General features: G+C 36.7%; 1 protein-coding gene across 1 annotated transcript in view; it reads right to left on the reverse strand.

The window, feature by feature from the left end:
- The window catches only part of FRMD5 (FERM domain containing 5), a 374,150-nt gene extending 355,512 nt beyond the window's left edge, over nt 1-18,638 (reverse strand). The window contains exon 1 of the mRNA XM_051977225.1: nt 18,209-18,638. Coding sequence (XP_051833185.1) covers nt 18,209-18,310 — 102 coding nt within the window. The 5' untranslated portion in view covers nt 18,311-18,638. The remainder of the gene's footprint in view (nt 1-18,208) is intronic.
- Nucleotides 18,639-21,473: the final 2,835 nt, after the last annotated feature.

Raw genomic sequence — 21,473 nt, forward strand, 5'->3', positions numbered from 1 at the left:
CATTCAAACAGCCTTTAGGAATCCTATGTCACCACTACAGCAAAGATGAAAAGGCATTCAGTAGGCTGGAGACAAGGTGAGAGGACTAAAGAAGTTACAGCATCAAGATAGAAAAGTATTGCATCTATACAAAGGAAAATCAGTGGTCCAATTTGTTTAAGGCATAGAGAAGGGAAGATCAGCAAGTATGATCTAATCGCCACACCCTCCGGTTTTTGTGTGGCCAGAGAGCTAAGAATATTTTCACATTTTAAAGTACTAAAACATGACTTTAAAATGTAAAGGCCATTCTTAGCTCCTGGCTGTCCAAAAAAGTGGAACAAATGTACATAGAAGACAAACAGAAAGAGATAAGGCAGAAAAGGTCAGGCAGTACCAAATTGTGGAATATCCAGAACATTAAGATAGGAGTGTGAACTTTATTCAGCAGGTCAAACCCTTTCATTAGCTTCAAAGGGATGGCAAAACCAGATCTATGCATAAAGAAGATTAAGGTAACAGCATTGTAAGTATAGATTAGAAGAGAGAAAAAACAGAATAGAAGTAGTAAAGCCTATTAGGAATCTATTTCAAAAGTCCAGGTTGTTGAGGGAACAGGTGTCTACTGGGATGGTGGCAGTGAGGACAAATACCAGGAGATAGAAACAAAAGATATCACAGAAATGAACTTGACAAGCCTTTTAACTGACTGGTTATTAGAAATGACGAAGAAGAAAAAATAAAAAAAAATTAAAACTGGGTAAATAGAAGTACCATTGGCAAATGTAAAGTCAGAAGGAGAAAGTTTCAAGGAAAGATATTAAGTTCATTTTGGGCTATGTTGACTTTGAGATGCCAGTTAATTAATCAAACATTCATTAAATGCTTATTATATGTCAACCAGTGCAGTAAGTGCTAGGGATACAAAGAAAGGCAAAAATAGTCTCTATCTTCAAAGAGTTCATATTCTAATGGAAGAGGTAACTAGGTACATACAAGATATATTATAGAGTAAATTAAAGATTACCTGGGGGGAGGGGAGCTCTAGATTGGAGCTGAGGAGGGTTGCTAGAAAATGCAGAAGGTAAGATCTGATATGAGTCTTAAAAGCCAGAATGGTGGAGGTGAGCAGGAGATCTGAAAACATGGAGAGAGATCAGAGCTGGTCACAAGAAATCATCAATATGGACGTTTTTCCTTCAAGTCATGGGAATAAAATGGGCTTGCCAGTGAGGTAGACATGCAGAGAGAAATCAGAATATAAAAAACTTAAATGATATATTCTTAATACTTTAACCATGAAACTAATGGTTATGACTTGTACCAACTGTGAGATACAGTGGATGTAGCACTGGGCTTGAAATCAGGAAAATACCTTCATGAGTTCAAATCCAGCCCCAGCCACTTGCTAGCTGTTGTGACGCTGGGCAAGTCACTCAGTTTTCTCATCTGTAAAATGAGTTGAAGAATAAAATGGCAAACAATCCCAATATCTTTGCCAAGAAAACCCCAAATGAGGTCATGAAGAGTCAGACAAAACTGAACTGAGTGAACAACCAGGCAAAAATAAGTTTCTCTTTTCTCCAATTATATATAATACACCCAACTACCGTTTCTCTGGGAGAGTTGGGCAACCCACCTCTGCATTTTCATGATTCTTGTCTCTTGGTTCTCCTCTTCCCTACCTAACCTTCTCAGTCTCTTTTGCTGGATCATTACCTCTAAAGCAGAAGGTCTGATTGTATCACATTCTTTTACTCAAGAAGCTCCAAGGGCTCCCTCCTATCTCTAGGATAAAATACAAATTCCTGTTTGGGATTCAAAAGATTTCCTTTCCAGCCTAATTGCTTATTTCTTAGCTTTACTCACTTTACTCTTACATTCCAGCAAAAATGAACTATTATATGACATTACATCTCTGAGTCTTTGTATGAAACTGTCACTCATTCCTAAAATGCATTTCCTTCTTACTTCCTGCTCTTGAAATGGCTAGCTTCTGTCAAAGCCCAGCTCAAGTTCAACCTTTTCTAAGGCCTATCCTAATTCCTCTCAGTTATGACTATAGTCATCCACTGAAATTACATATTTTGTATTTATTTATCTGCATATGTATAGTTTTCCCCCAGAAGGCAAGGATTGTTTGTTTTTCTCTTTTTATTCCATTCTCTTTGCATTCTAGTATATGCCTAGCACATAGAAGATGTTTAATAAATGCTTGTGGAATTAATTAATTAGTGACTACAGGGCAGTTGAAAATTGATTAACTTACCACCTTTCTGAACAGAAAGGTCACCAATTTCACAGAAAAGCTGGTCCCAGATTCTTATTATATCATGCCTTTGAAAGATAAGGAATTACCTGAGACTAAATGTGGTCCATAAGACAAAATCCCACCAAAAATAATGGTTTTAAGGGTGACTGATAATTTGAAGCAGAAAAAATATTGGTCACTATTGCCAAACAAGAGGGAGAAAAATCCATTAGAGCATTAAAAAATGCATGCACCTCAATTATATAAATTAGTTTTACTTACCTTTACCTGACAAAAATCAGATTTTTTTTCCATTTAAGACCACCTATTACAATCGTGCTTGATATTACCATGCACTGTTTATTCAATTGTATAGGTTATCCTAGAATTGGCCATTTAAAACCATTTTAACAGTATAATAATTTCTGGGGGGAACAAAGCAAAAAGGATATCAAAAATGAAGACTTTTTCATAATAAAAATTCTTTTGATCACTACACTTATACCCAATGATTATATATACATAGTGTGTATATCCACACAAATACTTGTACATATACAAGTCGTTTCAGTTTTACCCTTTCAAAATTGATGAGCTTGCAAGTATTGACAAAACCGATAAGAAAATATAATGCCTGTTCTCCTATGGCAAATCCCTTTGCTTGTTCCTTCACCTACTTCTGTAACGTATTATCATTTATAACATTTATAACAAATGACAGCTGCGCCACATTTCTCCCAAGCTTAGAAACCAAACAATGATTTCAGAAAACATTCTACTATAATTTGGTTTCCTATATGAGAAAGATAATCATTCTTTTAGCAAAAGTAGCTAACTCATCAGAAAGAAAAAACTTCCCCCAAACATAAGTCTTTTAAAATTGTTGTCTTTGCTTTTATGTAAATGTTTTGCATAACTTCACATGTGCCTTCTTAATAGGGAGTGGAGGTGGGGAAGAAGAGAGAGCATCTGGAACTCAGTTTTAAAAACAAATGTAAAAAATTGTTTTACATGAAACTGTGGAACATGTATTTGTGAAAAATAAACATATTAAATAAACAGTAAAAAAAAGTTTGTCTTTGACAAATTTCAAACAGCAAACTATTTCATCAGAATTCTTCCTTTGGACAAATACACACCAGGAGACAGAAGAAGGATCACCAATTGCAAAACCAAGTCATAGAATCTTTTTATAGCATCTTACCTGAGCCTAAGAATGCATTGTCAGAAATACAACAAAAAAAATAGTATTTACAAAAATAAGTGTGAATTACAAACAGGAGTGAAAAGATTGTGGAAAAAACTTTTTACAAAGTGCTAAATTTATTCCTACTGAATTCTAGAACAGACACCCTATGCAGAGCTTGTATAGTATCATAATTTTAAAATACTTCCAGGAACAAAACAATAAAACCTTTTATGTATAAGAAGACTGACACAAAAGGAGTATAGGAAAAAAAAATCCATTGGAGTCAAGATGCAAGTAGCATGTACATACTATTTTCAACAAGCCTATTTTCAAAAAATAAACCTCCATGCCAATCACTTATGTCATTTACTCATAACACACACACACACACACAAACACAACAGAATTACAATAAGTACACCACACTAAAGTAATATATAATAATAGGGCAAATAATTATGACAAATGCCAGACAAGAACTGAAAACATTGTTATTAGGAATAGGATAAATATTTCCACTGGATATAATACAATGTAATGACAATGTAACACACTGGATATGTGATTTGTCAATGTATTGATCTTTTAAAAATTCATTATACTAAAAAACATTCTTAGAAGCAGCATAGAGAATTGTACAATGCAAGTTTGGGAGCAGCTAGATGGTGCAATGAATAGAGCACTGGCATTGGAGTTAGGAGGACCCAAGTTCAAATGTGATGTCAGACACTTTACACTTCCCAGCTGTTTGTGATCCTGGGCAAGTCACTTAACCCCAATTGTCTCACCAGAAAAAAATTATTTTTTTTAAAATTAGTATTCTGCTTTAAATCCTTCCTTTTCCCCATCTCATTTCAAGTTCCTTAATTTATCATGTTTGTATTATTAGAATTGAATTTTTTCTGAATAAGAGCTGTTTCACCTAAATGGATATAAATATAGATACATATGTACATATTCTGAAACATACGTATGTATAAATAGATTTATCTTTGTTGGACTTTATTCAAGGGGAAAAACAATTAAGTCTGTACAGAACCATTACAATCTCTGATCAGAGATGGACAGAATAAATATGTTCCTGCTTGTAGAAACTAATTCTGCTAGTTCTCAGTCTTAAAGTATCAAAAACATCTGCTAATGTGTATTTTTTAAAATGTATTCTGCTTAGCTCAAGTGCTGGTTGTTTTACATGCTTCTTAATAGTCTTCTTTCTAGAAAAAATTGTTAATACTTATTTATTTTGAATGTTCCTAAATGATTGTTTATAATTTAGTTCATCAGCTGATTTGCAATAGGCTCATCTTTCCAATAGTAAGATTTCTGCCAATGGACCATATAATTGTTTAGCTATTTTTTGAAGGTGAATTTCATTGTTATCTCCCTCACCCAAAACAATATGACTACCTCATATTTATATGCCCCTTTTCAAACAAAAGCTCTAACTATATAGAATGAAATTAACATTACCTGATAGACAAACTAAGTAGACAAAAGAGTCAAATATACTAAATCTTTCCTTTGGCATGCATACAAGTTAAAAAATCTCAACTGAAATAATTATGTAAAACAAGCAGCAGAGACCTACTTTCCCAGGAAAAAAATCACAATTATAATCACAACTATGAAATTAATCACAAATTAAAATACTTAATTCAGAAATGATGTGCTATTGAGTGAAGCTACCAAGTCAAAGGGTAGAAGAGCAGGAATGAACATTCCAGTCTCAATTCTTTAGCTGATCCTCTTTTGTTTTGTTCATTAAATTTATTTCCAAGTCACTTCTTACTCTTATAAAATGAAGGGACTATACTATTATAGACTTCTAGCTCTGGACCTATGATACTATGTTCTTTGTACTAGTACTGATTAGCATTTTTAAAAATACTTAGAAATTCTTAAATGAAAAATGCAGTAAATAATCCATTTATCTAAAGTAGTGGTCATGGAGGGGTAGGGGCAAAATGATGGAGAGAAGCCAGGAAGTTGCCTGCACTCTCCCCAATTTCCCTCAGAAACAATGTCAAGGTAAGCCTCTGAAAGAATTCTGGAGTCACAAAATCCACAAAAGGAGAAAGGGAAGCAATTTTCCTCTCCAATAAAAATTAGAAGGATTTCAGGGAAGTTCTGTCTCACTAGAGTAAAAGGAGAGCCTAGCTCTCTCAGGCAGTACCCAGGCAAGCCGGCAAAGAGGTTTTTAGCCACAGCAAAGATCATTAACCAGGACCCCTTGGTTCTGGCTCAGCAGGCCAGAGGTACAGCAGTTCAACCGTGAGACCTCTAGCCCCAGTTCAGAAAGCAAAGTGCCAGCCCCAGAATCCAGGGCACAACAGGCACGCCAGCCACACTTAGATACCACCCTAGTGTAGGAGACAAGTCACCTGCCCCAGAGGCACTAGCTGCATAAAGCCAGTGACCAGGCCCCTGATCCCCAATGCAAAAAACTTGGAATAGTGTGCCTCCTGTTACCCAAATGCAGAGATCAACCTTAAAAAATGAGCAAAAAACAAAAAATGATCCTTGGCCATAGAAAGTTATCATGATAGGAAGATCAAAACACAAACTCAGAAGAGAACATCAGTGTCAAAATTCCTACATGTGATGCCTCAAGGAGGAATATGAATTGGTCTCAAGACTAAAAAGTTCTCTTGGAAGAGCTCAAAAAATAGGTTTTTTTTTTAATTGAATAGAAGAAAAATCAGGAAAAGAAATGAGTTATGCAAAAGAATTATGAAAAATGTCAACAATTTGGAAAAGGAAGCACAAAGGAAAACAACTCCTTAAAAACAGAATTGACCAAATGAAAAAGCAAACACAAAAGCTAACAAAAGAAGAAAATAATTCTTTACAACTTAGAATTGAACAAGCACAAGCTAATGACTCCACAAGACATCAAGAATCAGTCAAACAAAATCAAAAGAAGAAAAAATAGAAGAAAAAGTAAAATAACTCATTTGAAAAACAAGTGACCTGGGAAAAAGGTATAAGAGCAATAATTTCAGAATTATTGGATTACTTAAAAAACATAATAAAAAAATAGCCCCAACAGCATCTTTCAAGAAATTATCAAATAAAACTGCCCTAATATCCTAGAACCAGAGGATAAAATAGTCATTGTGAGAATCCACTGATCATCTCCTGATAGAGACCCCAAAATGAAAACTACAAAGAATAATATCATAGCCAAATCAAAGAGAAAATACTGCAAGCAGTCAGAAACAATTCAAATATCAAAGAGTCACTGTTAGGATTACACAGGATTTAGCAACTTCTGCATTAAAGAATCAGAGAGCTTAGAATACAATATTCTGGAAGATAAGAGAGCTTGGATTACAATTAAGAATAAACTACCCAACAAAGTTGAGCATAATCTTTCTGGCGAAAAGATGAACATTCAATGAAACAGAGCTTTCAAACTTTCTTGGTAATAAGACCAAAGCTGAACAAAAAATCCGATCTTCAAAATACAAGACTCAAGAAAAACATAAAAAGGTATACAAGAAAGAAAAAAACATACCATTCAATATGATTTAACTGTTTACATTCCTATATGGGAAGATGACACTTGTTGCCCTTAAGAATTATATTTCTATTACAACATCTAGAAGGGGTATATTCAACAGAGTATGGTATAAGGCCTCTTTGATGTCATTTTTTAATTAATTAAGGGATTTACTGAGAGAAGAAGAAAGGAGGAGGCAGAATCAGATAAATTATATCACATGAAAAGATATTACAGAACAGGAAAAGAAGGGAGGGAGAGAGCAAGTTTGAACCTTATTCTTATTAGATTTGGCTCAAAGAGGGAATAATATAGACATTTAGTTGGCTAGAGAAATTTATTTTACCCCATGGCAAAGTGGAAGGGGAAAGGGGCAAGAAAAAGGGAGTGGCCGAAGAGAGGGCAGATTGGGGGAAGTGGTAGTCAGAAGTAAAATACTATTTATGGAATTAAATTTGTAGGTCTTAAAGATTTATTTTATCTTCTTACCTTACAGACCAGCAAAAAATAGTTTTTCTAAAGTACCAAACAGTGTTTCTCTGGTGTTACATAAATGCTAGATATTATTATTGTTGCCATTATTATCTCCCAACTCCAAAGCCCTCATATTAATACTTACACTTTTAGTACTTCATGAATCCCAGTCTAAGATACCTCCAAGAAATCCCTGGTTGACAATGACAATCAATGTTCAACATGATGTTGATAAGAGAAGGAGAAATAGATGAAGGGAGGTAGAAGGGAGGGGGAGAAGGAGGCACAAAGAGAGGGAGAGACAGAGACAGAGAATGAGAGAGAGAGACAGAGAGACAGAGAGACCGTGAGTGAGAAACAGAATGAGTAAGAGAGACAGAGAGAGAGAGAGAGAGAAAGAGAGAGAGAGAGAAAGACCTGAGAACTATCAAAAATTCCACTGATTAGAAGAAATTATTTGAAATATGGTCTTCCCATTTTTGGAGGCAGTTAAGGAAACTTCCTGAGTAATGGAATTAAAGGTGCCAGATAAATTAGCCCAGGTCTAAAAACCCAATAAAAGACCCACAAAATGGTATGTCTCTTAGTCTAAAGTCTTTCTACATAAAAATAGTAGAACCTTAAAAGGAACTCTTCACGAATTAGAAACAAAAAAAAGTTCACCATTAGGGACCCTCACAGCCTAGTCCCTCCAAATTTTAGAACCTATCTGCCCCATGCTGTAGATCAGCTTTACAAAGTGACAGACACCACATGGTCTTCTCAAGCCTGTGCCAGTTCCTAATCCTAAAGACACTTTACATCAGCTAGCTTCAAGGCATCTGAAAGTTTCTAAAGTACTCTGTACTTTATGTACAGAATGTACCAAGACAGAGGCATGGTCTATGAAAGGATTCAGAATAGGAAAAGGAAAACAAAATTAAACATCTGATTTAAGAATCTGATATTCTTTTGAAATTAAGCTAGATTGCAACAAACTACCCAAGACTACCTTAATTCAGACTTTAGCCCCTAAAATAACACAGAAACCAGGGAATTTGACCATAAAAGCCAAAAATGTTCAAGGGCCTGATAATAAAACCTTCAAAGTATGCCGGAGAAATGTTACATTCTACCTGTAGTTCCACAGTGTACATGTAGTGCTATATTCAATAGAATGCTTCAGCAATTTTTAAGGGAGTGTGGAAAGAAGCCCATCAAAAGTTAAATAACTTAAAGAAATAAAACTTAATCAGTGCCAAATTCCAAGAAATTGTTGTAAGTAAATAGATAAAAAAATTTATGTCAATAAAAAAAGTGTGGGCCAAGAGGAATTTTAGTGTATAACTCTAAGCAATACAGATATTGCAGAATCTAGTGTGATCTTCTGGTATTATGAATATTCTGTCTAGTCTGATGATGAAACTTCTCCTTGTGCTAATTTTTTTCACTCTATATAATCTAAAAGTGTGAATAATTTGAGAGCCATTGTAATATTAAAAATTATTTTGACTAATTTTTATAATATTAAAAAAAGAAAAAATCAAAATTCCCATTCTGTGAAAACTGAACAATACATCTGATCTTTCAGCAGACCCAATGATATTAGACATCCTTCCTAGAAAAAAAAAGAATTCAGACTAATATACCACAACTTCTATATATCATATTTGCTGCCTTCCCATCAGCTTTCTAACTTGAATAAATCACAATTACAGAAGCAAAACATTTTTATTTCTCCTCCCCACCACCTATACTAATTGTTTCTAGTTTCTATTATCTTCACTACCACTACTATTGCCTGTACCTATCTTGCCCAGTACTTCTCTTTCCTCTTCCATTACCAATACCACTATTTGTCAAGCTCTACCTTTGTTGTTGTTCAATCATTTTCAGCCATGTCTCACTCTTCATGAAACCATTTAAAGTTTTCTTGACAAAGATGTTGGAGTGCTTTGCCATTTTTCTTTGCCAGCTCATTTTATAGGTGAGGAAATTGAAGCAAACAGGATTAAGTGACTTGCCTAGGGACACAAAGCTAGTAAGTAGTTGAGGTCAGATCTGAACTCAAAAAGATGAATCTTCCTGATTCAGGCCATTTAGTTGCCCCAAATTCTGCCTTGCACTTCCCCAAAACAATTCTCATAGCTATCTCTACTATTACTTCTGCTTCTTGCTGCTATCCTCTGCCTTCTATGACCAAACTCCCTTTGTGTACTGATCACGTGGTGAGGGATGAGAAGGAAGAAGTGCAGTTATTATAAATACAAGCATTTTAGAATTGTACATATACGCAATGCACATTTCCTTCATATTCTGCCTTATTTATTGTAGTTAAAGTTAAATATGTGGATTAACTGTGACCACAAATAATATAAGAAAATCTAAGTAGTACTTACTGTTTGTTACACATAATGATTTATTTCTTTTTTAATAGTTATATAAATATTTTAAAAAAATGAATAGGGGGGAGAAGATGCATCTATGATTCATCTCCTTTTGATTGTGGTAACATAGTTATTTACATTAGTTCAACTCACACTTCTCTCAGAACCAATCATCATACGAAGACATAGAAATCTTAAGATACAAAGTTTTGTTTCAGTCAAGGCATAGGAGAAAAGAATATGGTTTTTGGTACAACCTACAGCTCAGGAGAGTTGATTCTTCCTCATCTCAGGTTTTAGGACCTCTTGACTTCTCTTAGCTTCTCCTAAACCATCACAAAGCAAAACTAGTAGAATCAATAGCTGACCCTAGGAAGAATTTATGTACTCTTTTACTGGGAATTTCACCATAATTTCATCTGTCTTCCTAGAGTAATGCCCCTGACTGCTCTTTCAGAAGGAACAAAGGATGACTAAAAAAGAAAGGTTTTATATCTCATTTGATATTGGTATTATTCCTATAAAATAGGTAGGGCACATATTATCCACATTTTAAAGATGGAGCTAAGGTCCAAAAAGATTTAATATTTTACTCATGTCATATTTCAGATCCATAAACAAGACAAGGAACTTCTGGTTCTCAATCCATTATTCATTTTGACTCTTATTCAACAAGTTAATTGTAGAACATCAGCAAAATTATCAGTAACTTCAAAGACTCTATTAAATAAAACAATTACATACAACTTTTCTTCACCAAGGAAAGTTATTTGGCTGGAAGTTTTCTGAATAAATAAAACCAAGTAAAAATACATGTAAGGGGAATTTAGCTTCCCTTCCCACCTTCCCTAGCCAGTTGACGTAATCATGGAAAGAAAGGTATGGATAAAAGAAGTAATAAACTATTAATAATTTAAGGAAGTACAAAGAATAATTAACTTTCTACTATCCCTTTACAAAGTATGAAGGACTTCTCTCTGTTAGAATTAGAGATGAATAAATGGTCAAAGGATATGAACAGACATTCTCAGATGAAGAAATTGAAACTATTTCTAGCCATATGAAAAGATGCTCCAAGTCATTATTAATCAGAGAAATGCAAATTAAGACAACTCTGAGATACCACTACACACCTGTCAGATTGACTAGAATGATAGGGAAAGATAATGCAGAATGTTGGAGGGAATGTGGGAAAACTAGGATACTGATACATTGTTGGTGGAATTGTGAACACATTCAGCCATTCTGGAGAGGAATTTGGAACTATGCTCAAAAAGTGATCAAACTGTGCATACCCTTTGATCCAGCAGTATTACTACTGGGCTTATATCCCAAAGAGCTCTTAAAGAAGGGAAAGGGACCTGTATATGCAAGAATATTTGTGGCAGCCCTGTTTGTAGTGGCTAGAAACTGGAAACTGAATGGATGCCCATCAATTGGAGAATGACTAAATAAATTGTGGTATATGAATGTTATGGAATATTATTGTTCTATAAGAAATGACCAGCAGGATGATTTCCAGACTAGAAAGGCCTGGAGAGACTTACATGAACTGATGCTGAGTGAAATGAGCAGGACCAGGAGATCATTATATACCTCAACAACAATACTATATGATGATCAATTCTGATGGATGTGGCTCTCTTCAACAATAAGATGAACCAAATCAGTTCCAATAATGCAATAATGAATAGAACTAGCTACACCCAATGAAAGAACTCTGGGAAATGGGTGTGAACCACTACATAGAATTCCCAATCCCTTTATTTTTGTCTACCTGCATTTTTGATTTCCTTCACAGATTAATTGTACATTATTTCAAAGTCCAATTCTTCTTGTGCAGCAAAACAACTGTATGGATGTGTATACATATATTGTATTTAACATATATTTTAACATATTTAACATGTATTGGTCTATCTGCTTATCTGGGGGAGGGGATGGGAGGAAGGAAGGAGGAGGAAAATTGGAACAAAAGGTTTTGCAATTGTCAATGCTGAAAAATTACCCATGCATATATCTTGTAAATAAAAAGCTATAATAAAAAAAAAAGAATTAGAGATGAGGCCTGGTCATTAGAGAGGGAAAAAAAAGATTGGTCATGCAATTGCTATGGAAACATTAGACAAAGGGAAGATCCTAAGTTTTTATCATAAGTTTATAAGTTTAGACCTTTTAAACTATTGAGTCCAAACCTCTCATTTTACAGATAAGGAAAGAGAAGTAAAACATATATATTGTTTTCACAGAGAGTATATATATATTTCTTGTTGAATCTGTCTCACTTATCCACCATTCTTTCTCAAATTGTTTTTTAAGTATCACTCAGGAATGACCAATCTATTTTTCCACTTAATTGTAAGGTCACACAACCAAGCGTCTAAGATGGGATTTGAAACTACATCTTCTTGACTCCAAGTTCAAAGCCTCTCTACTGTACCACACTGACACTGACAGAAAATAGCTTCAAAAAATAAAACCTCTGGCAGCAGAGAAGAGAATGGGCTATGGATTATCAGCTGAAAAAAGTAGCATATACAGAAAGTCCAATGAATGGCTCACCCCATAGGGATACTACACCTAGAACGGAGCAGGATGAAGACTCCAAAGAGAGAGTCCTATGCCTTACCAGAGGCATCAGTTGTCCTAGCCACATGTGCTTCCTATCTGTGCTTCTAAGTTTGCATTCACCATCTTCTCATCCATGCTGTGTGTATTTATTTGTTGGAAAGAGCACGCCAGGTTAGAAACTGCCCTCCCAATATCAGCAGTAAATCTCAGGGATCCTAAGGAGATGAAGTGAGAAGAGAGAGAAGCAGGCAGGAACAGTGTCCTAATATGAGAATTGTTTGAAAGTGATTGGTTTCAGGGGAGCTAGGTGGCCCAGTGGATAGAATACCAGCCCTGAAATCAAGAGGACCTGAGTTCAAATCTGACCTCAGACACTTAATACTTCCTAGCCACATGACCCTGAGCAAGTCACTTAACTCCAATTGCTTCAGAAAAAAAAAGTTGTTAGTTTCAAAGAGTCACAAATCTGTAATTTATAGCAACTATTCTGATTATGGCCTCTTGATAAATGTCTTTACTTTGAGCTAAGAGTGCTACTGGCTGACTATTAAAGTTAAATCTATCACTCAGGGCTTATGAACTATATTTTTAGGAGTGGATTCCCACAAGATATACTTGAATCCTTAAACCCACAATAGGAGCTATTCATCTAAGTGACCAAACCTACAAATGAAACTTGAGAGGAGGTAACTCCTAGTGGGGTCCTATACATAAGTACCATCATACCCCATCTAAAGTTCTTAAATAATTTTAGAAGTATACTATCTTAGGTTAAACATTATATATTATATCTAATTATATATGGAGAAGTTAGCTCCACAGACAATTTTATAAATGGGCAATCAAATAAATGATATTATAAGAGAATTTTAAGAACAGAGCTCATATATTTAAAACTAGTAAGAACTACTTGAGCCCCTTCATTTTACAGGCCCAAAGTGGTTATGTGGGGCAGATGTTAGGAATGGAATGATAATAACATGTTAGTAAGGTATGGAAGCCATTACTGAATTGATTATGATCAAGGAACAGGCATGGTGGTACTGTTTTGGGAGGTGGATTTGTTTATTATATTGAGGAATAAGAAAATTTAAAACTACCAGCTTAGCTAAATTTAGGGCAATTGTATGACTAAGTTGGGTATTAAATTGGGTACAACAAGGTATGAATTTTTCAACCACAGCAACGCTTAAAGAGCTCAATGCTACAAAAGGATATGGTGTACTCCAGTAGAAGGAGAATCAATACCAATCAAATCACAGATCCTTCAAAATATTAATATGTGTTTCAAACAAATCTGTTATATTACTGGTAGCATATCAGGTAATGGTAAACAATATATATGCAGCTACTGACATAAAACAAAAGCAAAAGTATACCTATTTCCATATCACATCTTTTCCAGTACTGTATTACTTAGTAAATTAGTCCTAAAGATTTATTAAAACACAAATGTATACAAATGCATGTATGACCAAAAATCTTATGCATTTTCTATAGCTTTCTGTCCCTCATGCTTAAGTGAAGAATATTTTTATAGGCAATAATGTAATACTGTACTCCAGAATTTACCTGACAAACTGAAGAAAATGAATTGTTTTCATTTAGAATTTGTTTAGTGTAAAAGTTATAAAACTAACTTCAAAATTAAGACTTCCCCCCCAAAAAATAGTTCCATAAAAGGATATGTATTCTAAGTGACTTCTATTTTTAACAGAGTTCTTAAGATAGTGTAATTGCTAAGATAAAAGCTTTTTTTAGAAATCAACATTTATTAAATTACAACCTCTTTGTGTTCTTTTCTGTGAATAAAATTAAACTAACATTCCTTTTTCTTAATGAAATCAAAACTCTGTTTACAGTCAAAATATAAGGAGGAAATTCTTAGGAAAGATACAGTCCATCAAAGGTAATAGTTAAAGTTTGAGGAAGACAAAAGAAGCAAACTAAAAATCTTGAATTAGGACCTAATTCAATCGGGATGGCTTTTTAAAATTTAAATTAAAATTAAATCTCAGAAATAGCTTCAAGTAGATCTAGAGCCAGCTGATATATTTTCCTGAAAAGAATAGGAGAATATTCATAAAATATTATAAATTCACCTTTTTAATTACTTGGGGAAATATACATTAAATAACTCTAAAGAGTATAGTATGTATTAATAGTTGTTCCTTCATAAGTCATAACAAAAGCAAGTTTTGTTCAGGTGTTAAATTAATAATTAAATTTATAAAACATTGTTTAATTTGTGTTTTTGATAAAAAAAAATTAAGTTAGTTACTAGGTGAGTTTGACTTCTCAAAACAAAATTTGAAATGACAGAAGCTAGAGGGTTACTTACATTATATTTCTACTGTAAATATTCTAATATACCTCCCTTACATTTATAATCAACTACTACACTTTTAAAGATAGCTAAGAATCTACTTTCCAGCATATTATTATATTCAAGCACTGCATTTAGTATTTCTATTCAGTTCATTAGAGGTATCTATAGTTGTTTAGTAAATCTTATTTTCCTCCCAATAAAATAGCAAGGCAAAGTTGCAAATATAGTGGGTAAATATAAACTTGAACAAATAAAATAGATCAGTGAAAAATATGGACTACATCTGCATTTATGAGGCAATGACCTTCAAAATTCAAGTCAGCATTCCCTTGCTGTTAACAATGTTCTTCACAGGAGAATGATTATACTACAGTCCTACAATGCATACTTTCCTTTATCATAGATTATCAATACATTTGCATATTATAAGTAATGAAAGAATTCTTGTAAAAAAGTGGTAACGAAGCAACCTTCATTTAGGAAATATAAAGATTTTGGGGTTAATTTTATAACATTTTACAAATTGGCAGATTAAGGTAATTAATTCAGCATAATTACAGCAATGTAAAAGATTGCAATAACATTTTGTGTTAAATTTCATAATCCCCAAAATATGACAGGTAGATGTGTATAGATCAATCTTTTTATAAATACATATTATATATATTCATATATATTGCTCTTATTCCCTAGAGAAGGAAATGTATATTTGTATACATATATATATGTTATACTAAGAGTTTATATACTTTGTATGTAGACATACTTATCTGTATGTACATGTTCATGTATATATTTTAAAAGTTATCAAGAATTATATGGCACTTTTAGAAAACAAAATGCAATACTGAAAAATCAAAGAATTAGAATTCCAAAGATGATAGGAATCACTGATCTTATACAACAATAAAAAAATGCTTCACTAATCCTTTCCATATTGCTTCCAAATAGTATTAAAAATTAAATCACATTGTAGCAAAGAAAAGAGTTGCTAAGGAAAAAATAATTCTCAAACACATAAGTCATGTTCACAGAATATATTCCTTTCATATGATATGCTGTTTTGATATTTCCTTCTCTAATTTTTATAACTCACTAAAGTAAACCAAAAAATTTGTGTGTGATGTTATGGTTCTTTTTTTTTAAAGGCCTGGATTTTCAATGGCAGGTTGTACTAGTTTCAGTTAAAAACAACAGAGTATGTTAGTATAAAATGGTCTTGTAAGCATGCACTCAGTAGCAAATCATAAGCAACATTCTTAAAGGTTAAATATTTGTATTTCCTTATACAAAGTAGATCACAGAAACTACCAAGACTTATACTGTGAAGTCATCTAATCACTAATCCTTGACATTATTCCAGCTAATAGAGAAAATAATCAAGTGACTTATCTTGTTTCATTAAAAATCCTTGATAGCCAGCCATTTCTATTAGATAGATGATGTCATTAATCCTTCAATTTAAGTAAAAACTAAAAAACTATTAATAGCCCTGAAAAAATTGTGTCAATAACTTCTCAAAAATTCACTTCAAACAAACCATTTCCCAGCAGTATATTATGACTCGACCACAAGGTTCTCTAAACCATCCAAATTATGCTTTTAGAAAAAACTTTAAACTTTAAAACCAACCAAAATATGCATACTTTAAAACATGTACTGCAGCGGCCCATAATAACTTTCATATATCCAAATGGAATAGGTGTATAAATCACTTTTTTTCCTTCCACAATGTTAAAAATTATTTTTTGTAAATCTAACCCTGAAACATGAAAATATAACATAAAGTAACTCATCACTCTGAAAAGGAAATAACATACAGCATCTCAAATAATCACCATCAAATACAGTAGGGCTTTTATTTGATGGCTAGCCTAATCACAAATTCTGCTCAGTCTGCTTCAGTGTCTTTAAAATAGATTTTCTACTCTTTCCTCTAAACTCACGCACCTTTAGTAGCACCTAACAGTTATGCTGACAACAAGGGGAAGAGCAAAGAAACAGATTAGAGATTGAGGACTGAACCCAGAACCAAGGCAGCAAAGAGCAGCATCTATCACAACCGCCTTCCTCCTTCACACACTGCTACATCCCAATTCAGAAGGGGAGGGTGTGAGAAGGGCCAGAGCCACTGGGGCTGGTGCCAACAGTTTATGTCTGCCACATCTTGGAACCCAGAGCTTTCGATCTTTCAACTAGGGCTGTGGGAATCAGGTAACACGCCACTGATTTCTGCTGTTTGTTTCTGGGGAGGGGGAGAAAAAGGCAGTTTCCAACTGCGAATTCCTAATGAATTAAGCACTGAGGGTTTTTCAGTGTTTTTCATCCCTGACTAAAGGAGGAGAAAGGGTTGTTACTGCATTCCTGAGAACGACTACTACTCCTGACGTACCACACAGCAGTAGGGAGGAACAGAGAGCACGGGATCGTAATATACCAGGCGCTGAAGGGATTCTTTTCATTCTGTGCAGCGCTGTTGTTTTTTAAGTCGCTGATTCTCTATCATGCGCCCCCCCCCCCAATAGCTGAGACTTGTACTAAATCCACAACCTCTTTCTTTCAGCCCACCTCCATACCCACATACATACACCTGCTAAAAACACAACATCGTATTGGAAGTGAATGGCGATGGTCTATGTGTGTGTCTGTGTATGAAGGGGTTTATGGGGTGGGGGGCTGAGAAATGTCTGAAAGAGGAGTCGTTTTCAATAGGCCACCCTGCATGGACTGTTGTGCTCAATTCTACATTCCGAGTCTGACTCACAAAACGCTGAAACATGACATATACCATTATTCTTCCCATCAAAGAAAAATATAGAAAGCAAAGCCGACCAGTTCCAGCGCAGGGCCCCCCAAGTCCTTCTGTCCTTCCCGAGTCCCTTCCCAACAGCAGGCGCAGCAACTCGGCCCCGTTACCCCAAGACTGAGTATCTACTGCCTCTGGTCATGGACTTAAAAAAAACCAAAAAAACCCAAACCAAAAACCCGGCTCCGACGGGGCAGCCGGGTCAAACACCTCCTGACCTGTTCCCCATGAGTGCATTCGGCAGGGATGCCCTGCCCAGGGGACAGCTCCCTCTCGGGGCAGGCTTTTTGTGCAACCAGAGTGGCAGGGACAGCTCAAGGCAGGCTTTCTCAAGCACTCAAAAGAGGAGGGGCACTAGCAAAGGGGCTAGGGAGGGTCCTTGGAACAAGAGCCCACACCTGAGTCTGCTGCACACTTGGGGATCGCCCGCCCTGTTCAGGAAAGCCTAGAGAAACAAAAGTGGGGAAAAGAGAAAGAAAGGGGACATCGCGTCCCGCTCCCGAGGAGTGCTTTGAGAGAGGTCCCCCCTTCCTCCTCGGGAAAGTGCCCCCAGCTGAGCCGCAGCCGGTCCGCGGACAAAGCCCAGGAAGGCGAATGGAAGCGAGCGGCCCCGAGCCAAGTTACCCCGGAGCTGCCGCCGCCGCTGCTGCAGGGGGAAGGGTGACAGAGAGGGGGGCGAGCCAACGGCTGCGCCCGCGCCGGGTAGGTGGGTGGGCGGATAAGGGCGCGGGGGCTGCTGACCTGGATGGTACAGGTGTACTCGCTGTCGTCCAGGAGCCGCACGGTGCAGCTGTACTCGCGGTCCAGGTTCCTGCTGCTGCCGCTCATCAACCTGCTCAGCATCTTCCCGCCCGTCCACCAGCCAGCCCGCCCCCGGGAGCGACGCGGCGGCGGCGGCGGCAGCGGCGGCGCTGCGGACCCCGGACCAGATCAGGCGCTCCTCACTGGGGCAGCGCGGCGCCGGCCCCGGGCACCTGCACCATCACCCCGGTCGGGCCGCGCTGCCTCTCCTTTCTCTCTCTTCCTTTTCTTCCTCCTCCTCCTGGTCCTCGGTCACCGCCGCTGCCGCCCGCCCGCCAGCAGCCAGCAAGCCCGGAGACTGCTGCTCGGCTCCTCTCGGCTCCGCGCCCCGTTCTCCTTTCAGCGCCCCTCTGCCGGGCTCAGCTCGCGGGGCGGGGCTTTCATGACAAGGAAGCCAATGAAAGCCAGCGCGGCGAGAGTGAGTGGCGGTCAGAAAAGCTAATAAAGATGAGATGCCGGGAGTGAAAGACAGACAGTAGAACCAATGATAATAAGGGATTCTGGACCGAGGAGAGCAGGTCCAGCCCTCTGGCATCCCGAACCAGGGGCGCTTTTCTCCTGGCTGTTCTGAGAACGCTGTTGTCCCTCCCGCCGGGCCAGGAGCGAGGGACCAGGTTGGGTTCTGTAAGCTTTACGTTAGCCTGACCTGCCGGCTCTGAGGCTCATCTGCAGGAGATGCAGGATCCTCTACTGAACTACTCTCCGGCCCCTTCCTGAGTCCCGTAACACGAAACTAGCATCGAACTGGTGCAGGATGAAGACACTCCAGCTGCCTTTTGCTCTCAGCCCGAGAGGCTGCACCTTCACACCCCTTAAAGGCTAGGCCCGCCCCCTCCCTATCCCCATCGGTTTGAAGGGCACCTGGTTTATTCACCAGGAGCAGCCAAAGTCTGAAGGAGCGTCAGCTATTCTTTCTTCTTATCAGGGCTTACCTTAACCCATCTTCGCAGTCCTTCATTAAAATACACAACCTCTTACATCCCACCCCTTTCCTTAAATCTTTTGGAAATAGCCTAAGAGGCGTACTCTGCCTTTGCTTTCCTTTACTTGAACCTTTAAAACTGATTCTAATCGATTCGTACTTCTGAACAAAGACTGGTATCCTAGCTGCCTAGGGACTGTACAGAACACGGAGTCTTCGTTTATGTCCTTTGTGAACTGAAATATCTAAAGACTATCAAGTATTTTATAGAAGCTTCACTAATTATACGGAATTTCTATTCCTCCCATAATCACCGTGGTTTGGTTTTTTTTGGGGGGGGGCGGGGTTTAATTTTAGGAGACCATCAAAGGTTTTTCAAATTCGACTCCCACCCTTATTACCCACCCATCTGACCCCTCCCCTCCTTATTCTTCACAAACCATTAATGTTTATCAGACTGGTGGGTAATGTAACAGACTAGTCTTTCTAATGCATAAATCTGGTTAAGAAACTCTTCTGCTCAAAACCTTTGAATAGCTCCAGCCCACCCAATAAAAGTTCACACTATTTGATTTGGCATTCAAGGTTCTCTATAATCTACCTGGCCTGCGCTTTATCTCCTACAATTCCTTTTCCCTAACTTATTCCCTCTTTGAGAACAAAGAACAAACAAGAACAACTGTTTCCAGACCTCATGTCAGACCCATTCTTTCCAATATTCACATTATTCCATATGCTTTAAAGATTTCCCACTCATTTGCTCATTCAATTCATAACCATCTTTTAAGTTTAAGCCAAATGCTACTCCTTCCACAAAGCATTTGCTGATCCTTTCAAGTAGTAATTAATTTTAGCTTTGTACCTTTTGTCTCATTTTTGTTTTATGTTTATTGATATATATGTATATGCATGCACATATATAGGCCATATCTTTCTACTAAATTGTGCATATAGGAGGTGATTGTGGTTGGTCTTTTATTTTCTAAAGAGGAGCAATTGATCTGAGTCCAACCGTCACTGATTAATTTTACAGTCTAGATCTGTTACCAAAGATACCTAGGGATTTAACTTTTATTTTCATTCCTCAAAAAAGGGAAAATATAGGAAGTATTTAGTAAATAGTGGTTGAATTGAATTAAATAACACTAATATAGTACCTAAATAATATAACAAAAAAGAAATAGTTTTAGCTTTCATCTATATTCTCTTCTCTTGGCTTTTCTGTCACTACAGAATCTCCTGATTCTCCTCCAACTTTTCTGTCCATTTCCATTTCTGGTTATTTCCCCCAGATTCTGATCCAGCTCCTGTTCTCTTCCCTAAATGGTATAGCCTAGTACCTAAAGTCGGGAAGACCTGAATCAAATCCAGCCTCAGACATTTACTCCCTATTTGATCCTGAGTAGATCATTTAACCTCTGTTTGTTTCATCTTCAACTGAAAAATGTGGGTAATAATAGCATTTACCTCCCAGAGTTGTTATGATCAAATGAGATGATAATTGTAGTGCTTAGCACAATGCATGGAACATAGTTAATTGATATACAAATGTTAGTTATTATTATTCTCTTTACATATTTGTTCCCCATAAGTTCAATTATCACCTCTATAGAGATGATTCCCAAATTTCTGTGTCTAGCTGTAATCTCTTCTTTGAATTCTGTAATGTTCATGCCAACTTTCTGTCATAGTCAGACCCAGTTTCAGTCTAACCCAGTCTCTTCCAGCAGTCTAGCAGTCTGATAGTCTGCCAGTTTCAACCAGTTTCCTTCTCCCTCTGAGTCTGACTTTATCCCCAGTTTCAATACTCTATTACAATTATATCATTACAATATACTGAGTATAAGCTAGTCTAGAGTGATTATATCATTATATCACACTAGATATATGTGAACTAGAAAACCATTATCTCATCAATTCCACTGAGTTAACATCTTGGGGTAAATATTCTTGTTTCAAGTATACTTCTCCAAAGTTCCACCCTCTACAGTGCTCTTACTTCCACATTTCCAATTGCTCAATGTATATATGATATTTGTATAGTACTTTAAGATTCGACAAAATACACACACATTACAAATATCTCATTTAATCCTCACAACTGTGGGAAGTAGGTACTATTATTATCTCCATTTTACAAATCAGGAAACTACAATAAACAAAGATCCAGTGACTTGCCCAACAACACTTACTAAGTTTCTGAGCAAACATTTGGACTTAAATCTCCCTGACTCCAGATCCTTGCTCTATACCCCATAACTGCCTATATATTCACCAGGATGT

This window comes from Antechinus flavipes, chromosome 2 (genome assembly GCF_016432865.1).
Source record: "Antechinus flavipes isolate AdamAnt ecotype Samford, QLD, Australia chromosome 2, AdamAnt_v2, whole genome shotgun sequence".
NCBI classification, from domain to species: Eukaryota; Metazoa; Chordata; class Mammalia; order Dasyuromorphia; family Dasyuridae; genus Antechinus; species Antechinus flavipes.